The sequence below is a fragment of the Schistocerca piceifrons genome, chromosome 2 (genome assembly GCF_021461385.2).
Source record: "Schistocerca piceifrons isolate TAMUIC-IGC-003096 chromosome 2, iqSchPice1.1, whole genome shotgun sequence".
Taxonomy (NCBI): Eukaryota; Metazoa; Arthropoda; class Insecta; order Orthoptera; family Acrididae; genus Schistocerca; species Schistocerca piceifrons.
Genome location: NC_060139.1, coordinates 173,451,926 through 173,474,545, shown reverse-complemented (window position 1 = coordinate 173,474,545; position 22,620 = coordinate 173,451,926). Strand labels below are relative to the sequence as shown.

General features: G+C 40.1%; 1 protein-coding gene across 1 annotated transcript in view; it reads left to right on the top strand.

The window, feature by feature from the left end:
• LOC124777378 (E3 ubiquitin-protein ligase RNF169-like) overlaps positions 1 to 22,620 on the top strand; it is a 103,831-nt gene that overhangs the window by 68,826 nt on the left and 12,385 nt on the right. The window contains exons 7-8 of the mRNA XM_047252766.1: positions 15,245 to 15,347; positions 20,695 to 20,813. Of these exons, the coding sequence (XP_047108722.1) occupies positions 15,245 to 15,347; positions 20,695 to 20,813 (222 nt within the window). The remainder of the gene's footprint in view (positions 1 to 15,244; positions 15,348 to 20,694; positions 20,814 to 22,620) is intronic.

Genomic DNA, 22,620 nt, shown 5'->3' with positions numbered 1-22,620 from the left:
CAACTACTGTATTCTTTCTAAATGCCGATCTGTTCTTCACAGGAATTACACGAGATGGTAGCTCAAACAGTTTCAAAGCATCTTGAGTTAATTTCTTCATTCATTACAACTTTCCACTCCACTACTTCATCAAAATTAACTGCTTCATGATACCATAATGTTTCATCAATGTTCCTTCCTCACATTATGTTTGTTTGTGCTTTTGCACCATAAGCCTTCTCTCTGGAATGAAGTGTCATTGGGTGGCATTGCTTAAACCTGATTTTTCTTTTTTTACTTCCTTTCCTGGCCTGCAGCTATTTTGTGAAATTTCAGCATGTTCCACAAGTTCCTGATTACCTTTAGTTTCTTCCAAATTTAACCCCTAACCTGAAAAACCATAAAATTCCTCTCCAGTGCTGGAATCTCCTCTTTCAATTTGTAGTTCATCTTCAGTACTTGGAAATGATAATGCTCCATCAGTTCAATAGATACTTTTTGTTTCTTATTTTCGTTTAAGCATTTGCCATTCAAAAATTCTTTGGATATACAGTCCCTGGAGGAATCCAGGGGCTGTTTTGTTTCTGGCATCTACATCCTGTAGCCACTATTATGTTGGAATATCCTACAAGAACACCTTTTTCTGCTCTTGTGGATAATTTAGAACAACTTCTTTGTTTGGGAATGTGAACAAAAACATCACATCCTATCACATTTAAATGTCTCACACTAAGCTTTTTACGTGTCCACAATTCGTGTGGCATTTTTTGTTGTTGTTGTGGCTATTTGTAACACAATTTCTTATGTTTATCACAGTGGACATCAACTCTCAGCTCAGCCCAAGAACTCTTCGGTAAATTACTTTTTAGTAACTGTGACCTTACCATATTCATTAATGTTCTGTTGAGGCTATCAGCTACACTGTTTTACTGCAGTGTCATTGTTATTTCATGCTGAATTCCTTCAGATTCGCTAAACTGTAACAGTTTGTGTGAGCAGAACTCTAGGCCATTGTTCATGTGAATTCTCTTCAAGTGTTTCCTGGTTTTTCTTTCTGTTTGAATCATCCACTTCAAGAATTCTTCAAATGCTACATGCTTGCTTTTTAAGAAATGTACGAATATGTATCTGCTTTCATTGTCTATGATACTCACTAAATAGCTATTGCCTCCAAAACTTGGAACATCAATAGGCTCCATGAGATCGCCATGAACAAGTTATAAAGTCCAGAATGAGATTTTCACTCTGCAGCGGAGTGTGCGCTGATATGAAACTTCCTGCCAGGAAGTTTCAAGTTATAAAGTGTTTGTTTGTTCCTTCAATTTGTAATACAGTTTACAGAAATGGTTTTCGTGTCGATATACCCACAAACATCCATGACATGGGTGTATTTCACCTTTATTTTCACAGTCTAATCCAAGGACTGCTTCATTTCTTACCATTTTGTTTATTGTACACTTAGTGACATGCAGCATTCAACGATGTCGAAATCTAGAGATTTTGTGTTACATTCATTGTTTCTTAGTATGTTTATTGATCTGTCAACTGCACATGGCTTTGTATTTATGTAATGTAAACGAACTTTCTGCTGAGTATTAATAAGCAGTCTTCCAGTGTAATCATAGATCCTGTAACCTAGAAAGGAACCTTTCCATTGTTTTCAATGAGCTGCCTCACTGATAAGATTGCATGGTCGATCTTGAGCACAAGTAGTGTATTGTCTGCTATGAATTCCATCACCAAACCTTTGTTGCTAATTATACTTGGCCTTACTGTACATTTCCCCACAGCTTCTCTTTTTCTGCCACCAACTAAGATTATAATCACAGATATAATATTTTTGTCAACAGCTGAAAAATAAAATGGCTCTGAGCACTATGGGACTTAACTTCTGAGGTCATCAGTCCCCTAGAACTTAGAACTACTTAAACCTAACTAACGTAAGGACATCACACACATCTATGCCCGAGGCAGGATTTGAACCTGCGACCGTAGCAGTCGCACGGTTCCAGACTGTAGCGCCTAGAACCGCTCGGCCACTCCGGCCGGCGCTGAAAAATAATTTTCATTCGAAGCCATGTGATGAGTTTCCCTGGAATCTGCTATCCAATTATTACCATTCAGTGTAATTGTGCCACAGGCAGCACTGATACTAACAATGCCTAGTTTCTTTTATTCTTTTTGAATTTACCCTTTTGAGGACAGTTTTTCGATATATGACTGACTTTGTGGCAGTTGTAACAAACAAAACTACCTTTCGGTGTTGCTTCTTTCTACATTTGTTTCTGTCATTTGTCACATTCCGCAACTGTCATTGCTCAATACTTTTGATTACCAGCATTAGCTTTCAGGGATGTTGCTGAATGTTTATCTTCATTATATTCATGATGTGTAGCATATTAAGCAAGAAGACTCCTTTTAATTGTAGCACACTTAAAATCATTATCTGGCAAATTGCACAAAGCTGTAACTACTGCATCCCTTTTGTCTGGAAGTCTTCACTGAATAGTCATTGCTAAACCTGCATCCTCAATTTCATCGCCAGTGTTCGGTAGACATAATATAGTTTTGTATATCAGTCCGAGATCATTTTCCATAGAGTCACAATTTTTCATTTTTAGTGAACGTAACTTCGTCTCTGTTGCACAGTGCAAAATTTGCTATCCGTTGGGGCCTATAATTTTTGAAGTTCTTTGCTTACTTTTGTTGGATTTGACAAACTTCATAAATGCATTTGCTGCCCATTGCATTTAGGAAGTACAACTTTTGGTAGTGCCATACGTTGACATGTTATATATGCCTTTGTATCAGAAGCTGATGAACCTTCACCAGGTTACATCCCACCAGGCTCAGTTATAGTCCACAAATCAGAATCTACTGGAACCATTTTCATCTGATATGAGCAGGAAGCGTAATTCATTCATTTTAGTTTCTCAATAGCGTGTCTATTCTCTTTCATCTCTGTTTTTCACCACTCGTTTTACTGTTGTTTTCTGTCCCGTGAGATCACACACACAGCTTGGCATCAGTTAATGTTTTCGTATGAAAATAACCAGCCAGTATCAGCAAATATTTCATCTTCGTCACACAGATGAGTTTTAAGGTCCCCGTAAACGATAAAACATTTTGTCAAACTAGACTACGCTTACCAAATATTTAACCATGTACGGTGCAGTTTGATACATTTGTCAAGCATAGATTGTGTTTGCGAGAGATTTTGATTGACAGAAAGTTTGACAAGATGATGGACGTTGTTTGTGTCGGTGTATCGCCACATATGTTTAGTGAAAAATTGTTTTATTACGATTTATCTTACTGTATAGTGAGTTTCCACTACTATGAAAACTACGATCACATATAAAAATAAAATAGCACTGACAATTACAATAGTGTAGATATACCACAGCTTTCCCTGCCACATATTACGCATGAATAGGTTATGAACAAAATCAATATTTTATGCATACAGTGACATACATTCAGAGTTGAATGAAATAAAAGAAATCGAAGTTCTCCGGTTCTTCTATGGATGATGTGGGCTATATATTCCCAAGCTGCAGTATTTTAACCACCTGTCATTGGGGGACCAAGTAGAAGAGAATAATTTTTTGCATACTTGTGTCTTCTTTCAATGTGAGGGTGAAGTAATGCTAAACAAGTTATTAAACGTTTCACTGTCCATTCATAGAAAGCTGATGTAATCATTATGTTCTGAGTGAAACATTTCCATTAACGGGTTTCCAGTTGTGTATTTCTCATTTTAAACCATTCCCAGGACCAGCATCTTGTTTTCTTCTTCTTTAAACACAGTTCCAGAGGCAATGTTAGAAATGCTGTATCTGCATTTGTAGCCATACCCACTAGTGCCAAAATACAGCATACACAAAAAGTGTGTGCATGAAAAGTAAAGTTAAATTGATAATCTTTCTTAGTACATGTGTGGACTTGTTTGATACATCCGTGACTAGATGAGAATGAACTTGAGAGGCAAGTATGCTCTTTTAGGAGGGACCTAATAGTATTAAAAAGTTTCATTGTCCACTTGAAGAAAGTTTATTTAATCATTGGGTTCTGAGAGTAATATTACCTTTAGCATATTTTCATGTGTAAATCTCCCATTTTAAGCCATTACCTGGACCAGTCTTGTTTTCTTCTTCTTCGTCTTCTTTTTTAAACACAGTGCCAGTCAGTGCCAGGACTTCTTTGTCTGCTTTTGTGGATTTACTCACTACTCTCAAAATACACACGAACACAAATAGCATCTGCTTCAAAGACATTATTTGAGTGTGTACAGGCTTGCTTGGCCAATCAGTGGCTAGATAAAAGTGATTTTATCGGACACATTTGACTGTGTACAGAGCCTTTAGATGGGCTAATTGACACAAACAGTTTCCTATTTTCTTCGTTAGCATGACTGGACCCATAACTGTTGTTGTAGTGGAACAAAACTGCTGTATCACACAGATTATTTATAATTATTTAATTAATGATATGGATATAATAGAGGGAAACATACCAAGTGGGAAAAATATATCTAAAAACAAAGATGATGAGACTTACCAAACGAAAGCGCTGGCAGGTCGATAGACACACAAACAAACACAAACATACACACAAAATTCAAGCTTTCGCAACCAACGGTTGCTTCATCAGGAAAGAGGGAAGAAGAGGGAAAGACGAAAGGATGTGGTTTTTAAGGGAGCGGAAAGACTTACCTTGCCTTTACAAATGTCTGCTTGTGTCTGTGTATGTGCGGTTAGATATGGGTGTGCGTGCGAGTGTATACCTGTCCTTTTTTCCCCCAAGGTAAGTCTTTCCGCTCCCGGGATTAGAATGACTCCTCCCTTAAAACCCACATCCATTTGTCTTTCCCTCTTCTTTCCTGATGAAGCAACCGTTGGTTGCGAAAGCTTGAATTTTGTGTGTATGTTTGTGTTTGTTTGTGTGTCTATCGACCTGCCAGCACTTTCATTTGGTATGTCTCATCATCTTTGTTTTGTGAATTATTTAATTGTTGTTGTTGTTGTGGTCTTCAGTCCTGAGACTGGTTTGATGCAGGTCTCCATGCTGCTCTATCCTGTGCAAGCTTCTTCATCTCCCAGTACCTACTGCAACCTACATCCTTCTGAATCTGCTTAGTGTATTCATGTCTTGGTCTCCCTCTACGATTTTTACCCTCCACGCTGCCCTCCAATGCTAAATTTGTGATCCCTTGATGCCTCAAAACATGTCCTACCAACCGATCCCTTCTTCTAGTCAAGTTGTGCCACAAACTTCTCTTCTCCCCAATCCTATTCAATACCCCCTCATTAGTTACGTGATCTACCCATCTTATCTTCAGCATTCTTCTGTAGCACCACATTTCGAAAGCTTCTATTCTCTTCTTGTCCAAACTGGTTATCGTCCATGTTTCACTTCCATACATGGCTACACTCCATACAAATACTTTCAGAAACGATTTCCTTGCCATTGCCAGTCTACATTTTATATCCTCTCTACTTCGACCATCATCAGTTATTTTACTCCCTAAATACTTTAAGTGTCTCCTTTCCTAATCTAATCCCCTCAGCATCACCCGATTTAATTTGACTACATTCCATTATCCTCGTTTTGCTTTTGTTGATGTTCATCTTATATCCTCCTTTCAAGACACTGTCCATTCCGTTCAACTGCTCTTCCAAGTCCTTTGCTGTCTCTGACAGAATTACAATGTCATCGGCGAACCTCAAAGTTTTTACTTCTTCTCCATGAATTTTAATACCTACTCCGAATTTTTCTTTTGTTTCCTTTACTGCTTGCTCAATATACAGATTGAATAACATCGGGGAGAGGCTACAACCCTGTCTCACTCCTTTCCCAACCACTGCTTCCCTTTCATGCCCCTCGACTCTTATAACTGCCATCTGGTTTCTGTACAAATTGTAAATAGCCTTTCGCTCCCTGTATTTTACCCCTGCCACCTTCAGAATATGAAAGAGAGTGTTGCAGTTAACGTTGTCAAAAGCTTTCTCTAAGTCTACAAATGCTAGAAACGTAGGGTTGCCTTTTCTTAATCTTTCTTCTAAGATAAGTCGTAAGGTTAGTATTGCCTCACGTGTTCCAACATTTCTACGGAATCCAAACTGATCTTCCCCGAGGTCCGCTTCTACCAGTTTTTCCATTCGTCTGTAAAGAATTCGCGTTAGTACTTTGCAGCTGTGACTTATTAAACTGATAGTTCGGTAATTTTCACATCTGCCAACACTTGCTTTCTTTGGGATTGGAATTATTATATTCTTCTTGAAGTCTGTGGGTATTTCGCCTGTCTCATACATCTTGCTCACCAGATGGTAGAGTTTTGTCATGACTGGTTCTCCCAAGGCCATCAGTAGTTCTAATGGAATGTTGTCTACTCCCGGGGCCTTGTTTCGACTCAGGTCTTTCAGTGCTCTGTCAAACTCTTCACGCAGTATCTTATCTCCCATTTCATCTTCATCTACATCCTCTTCCATTTCCATAATATTGTCCTCAAGTACATCGCCCTTGTATAAACCCTCTATATACTCTTTCCAACTTTCTGCCTTCCCTTCTTTGCTTAGAACTGGGTTGCCATCTGAGCTCTTGATATTCATACAAGTGGTTCTCTTCTCTCCAAAGGTCTCTTTAATTTTCCTGTAGGCAGTATCTATCTTACCCCTAGTGAGACAAGCCTCTACATCCTTACATTTGTCCTCTAGCCATCCCTGCTTAGCCATTTTGCACTTCCTGTCGATCTCATATTTGAGACGTTTGTATTCCTTTTTGCCTGCTTCATTTACTGCATTTTTATATTTTCTCCTTTCATCAACTCATTCAATATTTCTTCTGTTACCCAAGGATTTCTATTAGCCCTCGTCTTTTTACCTACTTGATCCTCTGCTGCCTTCGCTACTTCATCCCTCAGAGCTACCCATTCTTCATCTACTGTATTTCTTTCCCCCATTCCTGTCAGTTGTTCCCTTATGCTCTCCCTGAAACTCTCTACAACCTCTGGTTCTTTCAGTTTATCCAGGTCCCATCTCCTTAAATTCCCACCTTTTTGCAGTTTCTTCAGTTTCAATCTGTAGTTCATAACCAATAGATTGTGGTCAGAATCCACATCTGCCCCTGGAAATGTCTTACAATTTAAAACCTGGTTCCTAAATCTCTGTCTTACCATTATATAATCTATCTGATACCTTTTAGTATCTCCAGGATTCTTCCAGGTATACAACCTTCTTTTATGATTCTTGAACCAAGTGTTAGCTATGATTAAGTTATGCTCTGTGCAAAATTCTACAAGGCGGCTTCCTCTTTCATTTCTTCCCCCCAATCCATATTCACCTACTATGTTTCCTTCTCTCCCTTTTCCTACTGACGAATTCCAGTCACCCATGACTATTAAATTTTCGTCTCCCTTCACTACCTGAATAATTTCTTTTATCTCGTCATACATTTCATCAATTTCTTCATCATCTGCAGAGCTAGTTGGCATATAAACTTGTACTACTGTAGTAGGCATGGGCTTTGTCTCTATCTTGGCCACAATAATGCGTTCACTATGCTGTTTGTAGTAGCTAACCCGCACTCCTATTTTTTTATTCATTATTAAACCTACTCCTGCATTACCCCTATTTGATTTTGTATTTATAACCCTGTAATCACCTGACCAAAAGTCTTGTTCCTCCTGCCACCGAACTTCACTAATTCCCACTATATCTAACTTTAACCTATCCATTTCCCTTTTTAAATTTTCTAACCTACCTGCCCGATTAAGGGATCTGACATTCCACGCTCCGATCCGTAGAACGCCAGTTTTCTTTCTCCTGATAACGACGTCCTCTTGAGTAGTCCCCGCCCGGAGATCCGAATGGGGGACTACTTTACCTCCGGAATATTTTACCCAAGAGGACGCCATTATCATTTAATCATACAGTAAAGCTGCATGTCCTCGGGAAAATTTACGGCTGTAGTTTCCCCTTGCTTTCAGCCGTGTTTTAGATAGATAAAAAAATCTACTCACCAAGTGGCGGCAGAACACAAACACATAAAAGACTGTTGTCATTGACAAGCTTTCGGAGTCAGTGGCTCCTTTTTCAGAAGGGTTGAAGGGGAAGGAAGAAGAATGAAGGAAAAGGACTAGAGAGGTCTAGGAAAAGGGGTAGATTTCAGGGAAGTCACCCAGAATCGTGGGTCAGGGGAGATTTACTATGCGGGATGAGAAGGAAAGACATTACTTTTATTGAGAGGAGAAATGCGTACACCATCAAAACAGCAACAGAGCAACACAATAACAACACTTTTATTGCCTTTTTAAATAAAGTCAATAATAATCCAATTAGCCTACATCATAAAATGGAATGATTGGAATAACAGTTACTTTACAATAAACACATAACATACGCTCTTGTTAAAAAGCAAAACTAAGTCGACACATAATGTTATTTATTTATTCCTGTATTCATTTCTTTCTCCCCCCTATCTTTGTCCATATCTTCCTCCTCCCCTTATGTTGCTCTCCTCCTCCCTCCTCTCTCTGTCCATCATCTGTGCTTCGGGCTGCCACGAGGAGTACAGGGTGCAGCCAACTGCAGGTGGTGGCTCATGTCAGTACCAATGACGTGTGCCGCTTTGGATTGGAGCAGATTCTGTCTGGTTTCGGACGGCTTGCAGAAATGGCAAAGACTGCCAGTCTTGCTTCCGAATTTAGGGCGGAGCTCACCATCTGCAGCATCGTCGATAGACCCGACTGTGGTCCTTTGGTGCAGAGCCAAGTGGAGGATCTGAATCAGAGGCTCAAGCGGTTCTGTGACCGTGTAGGCTGCAGATTCCTTGACTTGCGCCATTGGGTGGTGGGTTTCCGGGTTCCACTTAATAGGTCAGGAGTCCACTACACACAGGAGGTGGCTACATGGGTAGCGGGGGCTGTGTGGAAGAGACTGGGCGGTTTTTTAGGTTAAAGGGTCTCAGGGAACCACAGAAGGGGCGTCCATCTAAAAGTGGGCAGGTAAAACACAGTAAGGTAGTTGTAGAAACAATTGGTATTGTAGTTGTAAATTGTCGTAGCTGTGTTGGGAAAGAACCGGAGCTCCAAGCCCTAATAGAAAGCACTGAATCTCAAATAGTTGTAGGTACAGAGAACTGGCTAAAGCCGGAAATAAGATCATCCGAAATTTTTTCAAACGATCTAACAGTGTTCAGAAAGGATAGATTAAATACAGTTGGTGGTGGAGTGTTTATTGCTGTTGGAGGTAGTTTGCCTTGTAGCGAAATTGAAGTAGTAGTTCATGTGAAATAGTATGGGTAGAGGATATGCCTGACAATTGGACTAAACTATTAATTGGATCGTTTTACCGACCCCCCCCCCCCCAACTCAGAAGACATAGTTGCTGAACATTTCAAAGAAAACTTGAGTCTCATTTCAAATAAGTACCCCGCTCATACAATTATAGTCGGTGGTGACTTCAATCTACCCTCGATATGCTCGAAAAATTATACGTTTAAAGCCGGCGACGGGCATAAAACATCATCCAAAATTGTACTGAAAGCTTTACCAGAAAATCATTTTGAACAATTAGTTCATGAGCCCACTCGAAGTGTAAATGGTTGCGAAAGCATACTTGAGCTTTTAGCAACAAATAATCCTGGACAAATAGTGAGTGTTGTGACGAATACAGGGATTAGCGACCACAAGGCAGTTGCTGCTAGGCAGAATACCGTAACACCTACAACCATCAAAAAGAAACGCAAAGTATATCTATTTAAAAAAGCTGATAAAAATGCTCTCAACGCCTTTTTAAGAGGCAGTCCTCACTCCTTCCGATCTGATCATGTAAGTGTAGAAAAGTTGTGGAATGTTTTCAAAGAGATAGTATCAACAGCAATTTAGAGATATATACCATATAAATTAATAAGTGATGGTACTAATCCCCCATGGTACACAAAACGGGTCAGATTGTTGTTACAGAAACAACGAAAAAAGCATGCCAAATTAAAAAGAACACAAAATCCCCAAGATTGGAAAGTTTTACAGAATGTCGAAATATAGCTCGTACTTCAATGCGAAATGCTTTTAATAATTTCCACAAAGAAATTCTGTCTCGAAATCTGGCAGAAAACCCAAAGAGGTTCTGGTCATACATAAAGCACACCAGTGGCAAGACGCAATCAATACCTTCACTGCGCGATAACAACGGTGAAGTCACTGATGACAGTGCCACTAAAGCAGAGTTATTAAACACGGTTTTCCAAAACTCCTTCACCAAAGAAGACAAAGTAAATATTCCTGAACTCCAATCGAGAACAACTGCCAAGATGAGTAACATAGAAGTAGATATCCTCTGTATAACAAATCAGCTTAAATAACTTAATAAAGGCAAGGCCTCCAGTCCAGATCGTGTACCTGTCAGGTTCCTCTCAGAGTATGCTGATAAAGTAGCTCCATATTTAACAATTATATACAACCACTCGCTTACAGAAAGATCCGTATGTAAAAACTGGAAAATTGCTGAAGTCACACCAATATCCAAAAAGGGAACTAGGAGTAATCCACTGAATTACAGGACTATATCACTAACGTCGATTTGCAGTAGGGTTTTAGAACATATACTGTATTCGAACGTTATGAAGTACCTCAAAGAAAAAGATTTATATACATATAGTCAGCACGGATTCAGAAAATATCGTTCTTGTGAAACACCACTAGCTCTTTCTACTCATTAAGTAATAAGTGCTATAGAAAGGGGATGTCAGATTGATTCCATATTTTTAGATTTCCAGAAGGCTTTCGACACCGTTCCTCACAAGCGTCTTCTAACCAAACTGCGTGCCTACAGAGTATCGCCTCGATTGTGCGACTGGATTCGTGATTTCCTGGCAGAAAGGTCACGGTTCGTAGTAATAGACGGAAAGTCATTGAGTAAAACAGAAGTAATATCCGACGTTCCCCAAGGAAGTGTTATAGGCCGTCTATTGTTCCTGATCTACACTCCTGGAAATTGAAATAAGAACACCGTGAATTCATTGTCCCAGGAAGGGGAAACTTTATTGACACATTCCTGGGGTCAGATACATCACATGATCACACTGACAGAACCACAGGCACATAGACACAGGCAACAGAGCATGCACAATGTCGGCACTAGTACAGTGTATATCCACCTTTCGCAGCAATGCAGGCTGCTATTCTCCCATGGAGACGATCGTAGAGATGCTGGATGTAGTCCTGTGGAACGGCTTGCCATGCCATTTCCACCTGGCGCCTCAGTTGGACCAGCGTTCGTGCTGGACGTGCAGACCGCGTGAGACGACGCTTCATCCAGTCCCAAACATGCTCAATGGGGGACAGATCCGGAGATCTTGCTGGCCAGGGTAGTTGACTTACACCTTCTAGAGCACGTTGGGTGGCACGGGATACATGCGGACGTGCATTGTCCTGTTGGAACAGCAAGTTCCCTTGCCGGTCTAGGAATGGTAGAACGATGGGTTCGATGACGGTTTGGATGTACCGTGCACTATTCAGTGTCCCCTCGACGATCACCAGTGGTGTACGGCCAGTGTAGGAGATCGCTCCCCACACCATGATGCCGGGTGTTGGCCCTGTGTGCCTTGGTCATATGCAGTCCTGATTGTGGCGCTCACCTGCACGGCGCCAAACACGCATACGACCATCATTGGCACCAAGGCAGAAGCGACTCTCATCGCTGAAGACGACACGTCTCCATTCGTCCCTCCATTCACGCCTGTCGCGACACCACTGGAGGCGGGCTGCACGATGTTGGGGCGTGAGCGGAAGATGGCCTAACGGTGTGCGGGACCATAGCCCAGCTTCATGGAGACGGTTGCGAATGGTCCTCGCCGATACCCCAGGAGCAACAGTGTCCCTAATTTGCTGGGAAGTGGCGGTGCGGTCCCCTACGGCACTGCGTAGGATCCTACGGTCTTGGCGTGCATCCGTGCGTCGCTGCGGTCCGGTCCCAGGTCGACGGGCACGTGCACCTTCCGCCGACCACTGGCGACAACATCGATGTACTGTGGAGATCTCACGCCCCACGTGTTGAGCAATTCGGCGGTACGTCCACCTGGCCTCCCGCATGGCCACTATACGCCCTCGCTCAAAGTCCGTCAACTGCACATAAGGTTCACGTCCACACTGTCGCGGCATGCTACCAGTGTTAAAGACTGCGATGGAGCTCCGTATGCCACGGCAAACTGGCTGACACTGACGGCGGCGGTGCACAAATGCTGCGCAGCTAGCGCCATTCGACGGCCAACACCGCGGTTCCTGGTGTGTCCGCTGTGCCGTGTGTGTGATCATTGCTTGTACAGCCCTCTCGCAGTGCCCGGAGCAAGTATGGTGGGTCTGACACACCGGTGTCAATGTGTTCTTTTTTCCATTTTCAGGAGTGTATATTAACAACGTAGGAGTCAATCTGAATAGCCGTCTTAGATTGTTTGCAGATGATGCTGTCATTTACCGTCTTGTAAAGTCATCAGATGATCAAAACGACTTGCAAAATGATTTAGATAAGATATCTGTATGGTGTGAAAAGTGGCAATTGACTCTTAATAAGGAAAAGTGTGAAGTTATTCACATGAGTACTAAAAGAAATCGGCCAAATTTCGATTACGCAACAAGTCACACTAATCTCAGGGCTGTAAATTCAACTAAATACTTAGGGATTACAATTACAATTGCCTAAATTGGAACGGTCACATAGATAATATTGTGGGTAGAGCAAACCAAAGACTGCGATTCATTGGCAGAACATTTAGAAGGTGCAACAGGTCTACTACGTTTGTCCGCCCTATTCTGGAGTATTGCTGTGCGGTGTGGGATCCGCATCAGGTGGGACTGATGGATGATATCAAAAAAGGACAAAGAAGGGCTGCTCGTTTTGTATTATTGTGAAATAGGGCAGATAGTGCCACAGACATGATACGTGAATTGAAGTGATAATCATTAAAACAAAGGCGTTTTTAGTTGCGACGGAATCTTCTCATGAAATTTCAATCACCAGTTTTCTCCTCCGATTCTGAAAACATTCTGTTAGCACCCACCTACATAGGGAGATAAAATAAAAGAAATCGGGGCTCACGCAGATAAATTTAAGTGCTCATTTTTCCTGCGTGCCGTTCGAGAGTGGAACGGTAGAGAGACAGTCTGAAGGTGGTTCATTGAACCCTCTGCCAGGCACTTTATTGTGAATTGTAGAGTAATCACGTAGATGTAATGTGTCCTTGCAGTGAACCCAGTGTCATTTTCATTTGCCATCCAGTTTAATGTACTATGCTCTGTTCTTGTGGTCTTCACTCCAGAGACTGGATTTTGTGTAGCTCTCCATGCTACTCTATCCTGTGCAATCCTCTTCGTCTCTGAGTAACTACTGCAACCTACATTCTTCTGAATCTGCTTAGTGTATTCATCTCTTAGTCTCCCTCTGCAATTTTTACTCTCCACACTTCCCTCCAATACTAAATTGGTGATCCTTTGATGGCTCAGAACGTGTAGTACCAATCGATCCCTTCTTCTAGTCAAGTTGTGCCACAAATTTCTCTTCTCCACAATTCTATTCAGTACTTCCTCATTAGTTATGTGACCTACCCACCTGATCTTCAGCATTCTTCTGTATCACCATGTTTCGAAAGCTTCTATTCTCTTCTTGTCTAAACTATTTATCGTCCATGTTTCACTTCCATGTGTAGCTACACTCCATACAAATACTTTCAGAAAGGACTCCCTGACAGTTAAATATATACTCAGTGTTAACAAATTTCTCTTCTTCAGAAATATTCCTTGCCACAGCCAGTCTACATTTTATATCCTCTTTACTTCGACCATCATCAGTTATTTTGCTACTTTCAGCTGTTAGCAGTACCAGCACAGCAAGGCCATTTTGATTGATGTTACAAGGCCAGATCAGTCAATCATCCATACTATTGTCCCTGCAACTACTGAAAAGGCTGATGCCCCCTTCAGCAACCACACATTTGTCTGGCCTCTCAACAGACGCCCCTCCATTGTGGTTGCATGTAGGGTACGCCTATCTGTATTACTGAGGCATGCAAGCCTCCCCACCAACAGCCAGGTTCATGGTTCTTGCTCTATCAATCAAAAATTCAAGAGAATAATTTTTTTATTTGTTTTAATTGTTTATCGACCAGTAGTGTTATTGAGTACCTTCGGCATATCTAGGAAGACCTTAAAGGAAATGACTTTTTGTGTCCATCATGGCAATTTATGTGAATTTGTGGACTGATGTGGTGATCTGAGATTTTTACTAGTGAAAGATCACTATTATACAGGGCTGTAATATTTTTCTTACTGATAAAAGCAAGCTTGAGAGTAGCTTAAACAGTAACTTTTTCCCAGTCAGTTTCTTCCATTGTATGTTGGACTCAGATGATTTTGATTTATTGTGACAATTGAAACTGGATGAAAAGAGAACTTGCTGCCATAATTGTTTTGTAACTTATAAACGATAATACTCATTGTCTGTCTGTACACATGGTAATTATATTTAGTCCTAAAGGAGAATGCTGTATCAAACTGCATGATCATAGAAGAAGTATATTTTACTGTGCTTCTGTCTTCATGCATTTGTCATCTTATTGCAATTAATTTATGCTGTACATATACAATTAATTGTAGAGTCACTTCTTGATAATGATGATTGACTTTGTGGTTAAACGGTGCCTCTGGTATCAAAAAGAGTGCATTTGGGTTTACAGCTGCAGATTTCCATTTCATTAATCATAAGTTCCTTTGCAATCTTCTTCCTTGCATTTTCCCATATTCTGTGTGGTCAGCATTTGTTATATGGTTTTGGCTATGTCAGTGACAATTAGTGGCCATATGCTCTTCCTGATGCTATCACTCTTTCTAGGATGGAATTTGTGTATGCTAACTGTCTGTGGGTGGAATAATTTCATGTTCAAGTGTGAGAATGTATTTTAAATGTTTGTGTAACATATATCTGAGTGAGTTGTGCGTACTAGCCTGGTAATTACCTAGTTGAATGTGAGAAACTGCCTAAAAGTCACATCCAGGCTGGCCAGCATGTCATCCATCATTGTTGATTCATGAGGTGGATTCAATCTGGGTTCAGACTCACCTCCCCGAATCCTGGAAGCAGCATGCGAACATACACATCTATCTGGGTGGGTGAGAGCTAGTTTACAATGACACCAGTTAGTTCTTAACGTAAGAGAACCTGTCGTGTGGATTGTTGCTGTTTTACACTAACAACACATTCTGTATTTGTTCCAGATGGTCGTGTTTTTGAGCCCCGAGTTATTGTAGCTTCTCCCCTGGGTATAAATGATTTGTGTCGTGCAGTACGGAGAGGAAGTAATCTTAATCCAACTGCAAGGTATGTTCTGTTTTTTTCCATACACTACTGCTGTTATTATTGATGATGTCATTATGTATTAATCTGACAGAGAAAGTAGTCGGACAATAAAAACAAAATTCGTTTCACATCAGATGAGCACCAATGTTCGTATTCTGGCCACACAATATTTTATAGTAGATATAACTAGATCTTATTTACACATATGCAGATGGTTTGTAATGGTTTTATAGCAGATTTCTGTGACTTTTCTTGATTGTGGCATTTCAGGTGTACTGTTTCAGTAAATTACCTCAGTAACTGTAGCTGTGTAAAACAGTTCTGCTAAATAATAATGGCACATTTTTCTTCTCTCACGTTTGTGTTTATCTAGATTCATTCTTCCAGCCACTCACCAAGCAATTTTTTTGTATATGTAACAAAACAAGGAAATTATACAATAAAAATTCAAAATCTAAACTCCAAGTTGGATGAAACTGACAGCTACAGGGAAAAAGGCAACAGAACTTCGTTATTTCTGTTATTTCACAAGAGGATCCATATTGTTAAGAGAGGAGGAAAGACTTTAACAATTTGAGAATTCTATGAGAAAAAGGAGGCTACTTGAGTCAGAAGTCATTGTCCAGTGAGACACACATGTTATGAAAGTGAATGAAAATTGCACTGCAGATTGCAATAAATGATTCCTGAACCCAACCAAGACAACCTTGCACATATTTCTGTCTGTAACTTTTATGTTTGTATGTATGGTTTTTAAGACTGAAGGATGTCATCTACATTCTAGTAGCAGAAACTGAAACAAATTAAGCAACAATGTCAAATAGTAGTGAGATCGCATTCTTCTTGTACACTGCTATTTTTCAGATTTGATGGTCTTGTGTTTGTACTCTTAGTCACCATATCATATGTAACATACGATAATTGGTGCTAATATCTTTGACCCACTTTATCTATTCATGTATGGAACATCGGTCACTTACTCAATGTATATATTATTGGACTTGATAATGATAATTACAGTGGAGCCTTTACTCAATGTATATACTATTGGACTTGATAATGATAATTACAGTGGAGCCTTTCATAGCAAGCATAATTCGTTCCAGAATCTTACTAATAGTGTGAAACACGAAGCGGAACAGTTTATCCCATATAAATTAATGTAAAATACAATAATATGTCCCATCCAGAAACAGTTCTAAGTTTTATCTTATTCATCCCATTTATTAAAAAAAATTATATAAGCAGTACTATGTACTTTATTATTCACGATACATAACTAATTCTGTTTTACCAGGAAGCTATCTATAGTCATTTGTTTCTGCTGATGTTTCTACACTTGCCGAAAATGCAACACATCATTATCGTCAAATAAATTTGTAGTACGCGTAACCACTGCTTTATTGGGGTGATGATTTTCAGTATCTGATGCAACTGATTCCCATACTTTCAGCATTTCTCTTATTGCACAAGAAGATCACTGGTGTGCTGTTACTGCCTCCTCCTCCTCCTCTCCTCCACAGCTTACTGCTGTGGAGCACACTGCAACTCCATAAGTTCTGTGGTCATTTCTTGGCTGTGATCTTCCACAAGCTCATAGATATAATTGTTATCCACTTCTAGTCCCATGCTGTTGGCCAAAGACACAATCTTGTTGACTATAGGCTCCACAGGTACTGACACAAATGCCTCAGACTCACATCTGACCTTGCACTCCAGACAAAGCTTTTCCCAAGCAGAAGTGAGTTCTTTTGGTAACCCGTTCCTACGCCCTTTTGATTGTCTTGACGCAGGCAGTGTTGTCAAAGTTCTATTTCCAAAGCTCTCTGAGGGTGAGATTGGTAGCTTGAGTCAACTCAAAGCAATGCTTGAAGAGTGCTTTAGTGTAGAGCTTCTTACAGTTAGAAATAACCTGCTGGTCCATTGGCTGGAGTACTGGAGGGGTGTTGTAAGGCAAGAAATTGGTTCTTGATGGACTGAAATTCTTCAAGGGGGTGATCTTGTAGGCCTGGAGAATGGGCAGGAGTTTTGTCATACCAAGCAAGACATGGAGTGGCAGATTCATCTCGAGCAAATATTTTTTCACCGAAGGACGAAACACTTCATTGTTCCATTCGCAAAAAGGACCACGTGTCACCCAAACCTTGATGTTGGACTACACATGACATTTAACCTGTTCTTGTAGACTTTACACCTCTTGAAGAGTCATAGTGTTTCTGAATAGTAAACAAGCAGCGGTTTAATTTTCAAATTGCGGCTTGCATTGTCACAGAATAGCAGTGCGAGATGGTCTTTCATTGGCTTCTGACTGGGCAGTGCATTCTCCTCTGCTTTTATAAAGGTAAGCTTCAGCATCGTTTTCCACAATAGACCCATCTTGTCACATTTAAAATCCTGTCATTGTAGATAACCCTCCGAATTTATGAAGATCTTGACATTGCTGAAGAAGTTCCCTCCTGCTTTTGTGCCAGAGCTGGCTGCTTTGCCATGCCTCACAACACTGTGGACACTGGTTCATCTCTTAAACTTCTCGACCCACCCACGACTTCCCTTAAACACTTCTCCGGTCCCTGATGATCCTGGTGTCTTCTTAACAAACTTGGTAAAAATCATTCTCACCTTCTCACAAACGATGTTCTCATTAATAGTCTCGCCTTGCAATTGCTTTTCATTTATCCGTATAAGGAGCAACATTTCAACATCATCCAGAATACAAAAATGTTGTTGATATACTCTTGTCACTCCCTTTGAAGCATCTATCTCCTTAATTCTGTCCTTGTTCTTGAGGATAATGCAAGTAGTTGATGTAGACTGATTGTGCGTGTGTGTGCGCTAAACCAGCAGTGCTCACACCACTTTTGCATTTTTCAGTGATTTCATGTTTAATTTCTAAGGTCATTTTCTTTCTCTTATGGGCTGGCATATTGCGGCTTTGTCTTCAGGTACATGTCAATGAAGGTTACTAAAATTTGTACACCAAAAAACACTGTGAACACAAGTTTAGAAAAACATGTGATGACTAGCTGCACTAAGGTGGTAGCAGTAAGAGTGCTAAACCCAGACTGCAGTATGTGCTAAAGACATTGTCCATACGCCGCTGCTGACAATGGAAGAGGTTCGTGTTGTTGAAGTTTACCCTGTCATGTGCGATTGGCTGGTTAAGTCACACTAAAGTGTCGCCACTTGTTACGTGAAACATCGCTCATTAAGTGAGTAATTTTTTTACAGTTTGTTTTGCTCATTATACAAATTTCGCATTATGGGAGGTAGTCGTCAAGCAAGATTCCTCTGTACTGCTAGGCTTTCAGGAGTGGACATGTGCAGACAGAATGAAAGAAGAAACTTTGTGCCATTTTCAGTCACCCACAACTATCAGAATATGACTTACAGAGAGAGTGGTGTGTTTGTGAATTCCATTCTCTGTCTTGTCCTACAGTTTTTATGCTCCACAGTTCCCTCTAGTGCCATTGAAGTTATTGCATGCTGTCTTAATACATCTTATCATTCTGCTCCTTCTGCTTGTCAGTGTTCCCACATCTTTCTTTCGTATTCGATTCTGTGGGTAACCTCCGCTTTTTCAGTCGACCTAATTTTCAAAATCCTTCTATACCAGCACATCTCAGACATTTCAGTGTTCTGGTTTTCCAGTTTTCCCACATCCATGCTTCACTTCCGTACAAGCCTATGCTCCAAATGTACATTCTCAGGAATTTTTCTTTTCATCATGGCATATGTTTTATACTTGTAGACTTCTTGTAGAGAGGATTTAGCTGTTCTGCTGCATTAACTAGGTGTCTTACAATCTTAAATTTCTTAAAATAAAAGATAATGACATAGATGATAACAAACAACCAACAGAAGATGGAGTTCCAGCATACTCATTCAAGAGCATTACATGACCTACTGGAGTAACACATGAAAAGATATACAATCAATTTGGAAAGGAGGAATTGGTGTGTAATAGTGGTAATGAAAGTGATTAAATATTGATTACATTTTAATGGCTAAGTGGTACTCTAGGTCCTCAAGTGCTCTTTACAGCATGGACCATCACCCACTGTTTCGTATCTACAAATAGATAATCCCCCCTCCCAAGGACTCTGTGAAAGTTGTTTCTGATTGATAGTGTCGAGACAGGAACCGTAATCAGTGATTACAAGGGGGGGGGGGGGGGGGGGGGGACAAACAAACAAACAGTAATAAACTGTAAATAACAATAGTGCCTCCAGTGAGAGATGGTTTTGTTGAACATGATGGCCTTAAAAAGTCTGTAGAGCATGACACTAAACTAGAGAACAAATGACATGAGTGATCGAACATATTGTTAATATTTAAAAGACGAAAAAGGTTTTACTCAGAATATCTCTTGCCTGACTGTAGCTGAAACCTGTTCCCTTGGTTTTTTTTTTTTTTTTTTTTAACAATGTTCTTATTAACTGAGCAGTCCAGTCCTGACTTAAGTGTCTTCTGCTTTCCAAAATCTCACAGAAGCTTTCATGTGTATTGGGCTGGACTAAATGTCATGGGAGAAAGAATGTTGAGGAGAATGATGTACTGACATCCTAGATATTATTTCCTGAATGAATATTTCATACTGCGGCAAAATATTCATTGTTAATGAAGCTTCCTGGTAAATTAAAATAGTGTATTGGCAGGGATTTGAAGCCATACTATTAAATTTTATGAACAGTGCTCTATCTAGGCCCAACTCATTACCTACATTCACAGTTCCAGTTCTGTCAATGCATCTCCTACTTTTCAAACTCCACAGAACATCCTGCATTTCTTGCTGGACTAGCATCCCCAGGAGAGAGGAAATCACTGAGAATGACTTGCAAAATAAATGGGGCTGGGTTTGAATGCGCAAAATTCCAAGTTACAAAACGGCTCAGAGTTTTGCCTAGCTGGTTGCTTCAGCTTGTTCAGAGGTCGGTGAAAAGCAAGGATATACAAATGATGTATTAGGTTGTTGACAGTTTTGGCTCACTTAAAATGATAGTATAGATTCCACCATAAGAAACAAAGCCATATAGCTGAACTACAGGAGCAGGAGAAAATGCAGTATGTTTGTTCTTTTGCATGCTTTCCAATACCCCTCCCCCTTCTCTTCCTCCCCCACCCCCTGCATCCCATTTGCGCTCATGTGGATGTGTGGTGTGTGTGTGTGTGTGTGTGTGTGTGTGTGTGTGTGTGTGTGTGTCTTTTTTCTTGTAAGATATCACATGTAGACCTCTTTACATAAGTGTGTGTAGATCGCTTCATCATATGTGCCATAAAGCTCTTCACTTAATGCAGTTTCCTTTCTTATGTTCTGTACCTTAAATAATTCATGATTAATTGAAAATAATGTGGGTGTTATCTTTTGTAGGAAATTGGCCGAGAACTTTATGAAAATGCAGAAGAGGCCATATGAATGTACAATCACACCACCTACAGAAGGACGCATATCAAAAAGTGTTGGTACAAATCAGAGTTCAGCATTCAAAGGTAAGCACTATTTCGGTTGTTATGAGAAAATTAGGTTATGAATGCTGTGAACCATGTGCTCTTACAAATGAAAGTGGCTTGATTGATACAACTTCTAGAGGCAAGCTCATTATTAATGTTGTAACAGGCCCTCAGGAGTGTCATGGCAAATGGTATAGTATGGAAAAATGCATGCACCTACCTTGCAGCTTTATGAGGAACACGCACAGTTTAATAGATGAGTGTGTGCCAGATTCGTGCCACTACCAGATGAATGCGGGGTGCCTGACTTTTTGCCATGTCCGTGTCTGTCCTGCTTACAGTTTACAAATGTTTCTGATTTTGTACCTAGGAAAATAAGAAATGATGCCAAATTCAAAATTTATTTTCTCCGGTTTAGTGGACAAAAATATGCATATATTTTTTATCACAGCAGTGGTGACTATAGGACAGGGAAGCTCAAATTAAACCATGGGAAAGGATTGCACTAGTGAAATATCTTGGACAGGTGCAGTAATTGGAGGTCATTTAATTTGTTTGTGGAAGAGAATGAAGATATAGTACTAAATAGAATTGCATAAGGTGATTGTCTGTGAAACGTGTCTGGAAATCTCTTTTCTGATGTGATGACTCTTAATATCAGATCCTTGCTATATATGGTTACATACAAACTTTGTTCTGGAAAGACAAAGCTCCACATGGGCTATGTAAGAAACTGCAGAGTGGATTACTCAGTTCTACAGCATTGTTTGTAGGTCAGTGTTGGTTTTGTGGTTTTCGTTGTGTGTTCTCAGTAGGTTGGGTGTTGCACAGTTGACTTAGAATGTACACCATCATGAATGCTTATAAAGTCCTGAAACAAAAAATAACTTGAATTATCCCATCGATTTTATACATGTCACAAGTTATTGAACTATTCAGCATCCAGATCTTCAACATTAACATACCAAAAGAACATTTTACAGACCTTCTTTCATGGGATAATCCACTGTTAAATATATTAAGCTTCTCATTAGTTAACTGTCTATGGCAAGACATGTCATTATATGTCATTATGAGTTTTATGAGAGGAAGAGTGGTCTTCTTCCAGCAAAGCTTTAGGTTCCAGAGCTGTGAATGTGCCGCCAAACAGTACTTTACTGAAACAACTTTCTTTTAATAAAATGATGTTACATTGTTCTAGAGATCTTTTATTTTAATACCCTCCCATCACAATTGCCGTCATGTTCCCCAATGTCAACTGATAAAAATAATCCATCTGCATTAAAAACAGCTAACAAAGCTGTGGATTGGAATTATGAAAAGTTGATAAAGATGTAGCAGGAGCTTCTTTAACCCTGACGTGCACTCCATTGAAGCTATCAGTAATCTGCTAGATTGCATACTTTCTAGTAACGATGCAGATGTTCTCATATTGCCATAATTCTTCAAATGTAGTGCGTCCTCAGAAAAAATAGAAAAACGAATACCTATTCAACTCTAAACACTTGAAGGCTGATGGGGGAAACACACCGACAATCAGAAATTTGCCTGTTGGGAGAAGAGGGAAAATAAAGACCCCTATTTTGGCTTAAGTGCTGAAACCCAATAGCTTTTGAGAAAATGACTGTAAAAGCTTTTGACACCACTTTATCAGGCTGCTTGCGCAGTATTAAACATAGTGAACTGGGTAGTGTAGTGGATAAGAGCACTGTTTTGAATTTTTATGTCCTGTGTCCAAATTCAATCTTATGTTTCTTTTTCTTTAGTTTTTTCCTTATGTTTCTTTTTCTTTAGTTTTTTGTTGCAATGAAAGTGTGTGACAGTACTTTTTTATGACATTGTTAAA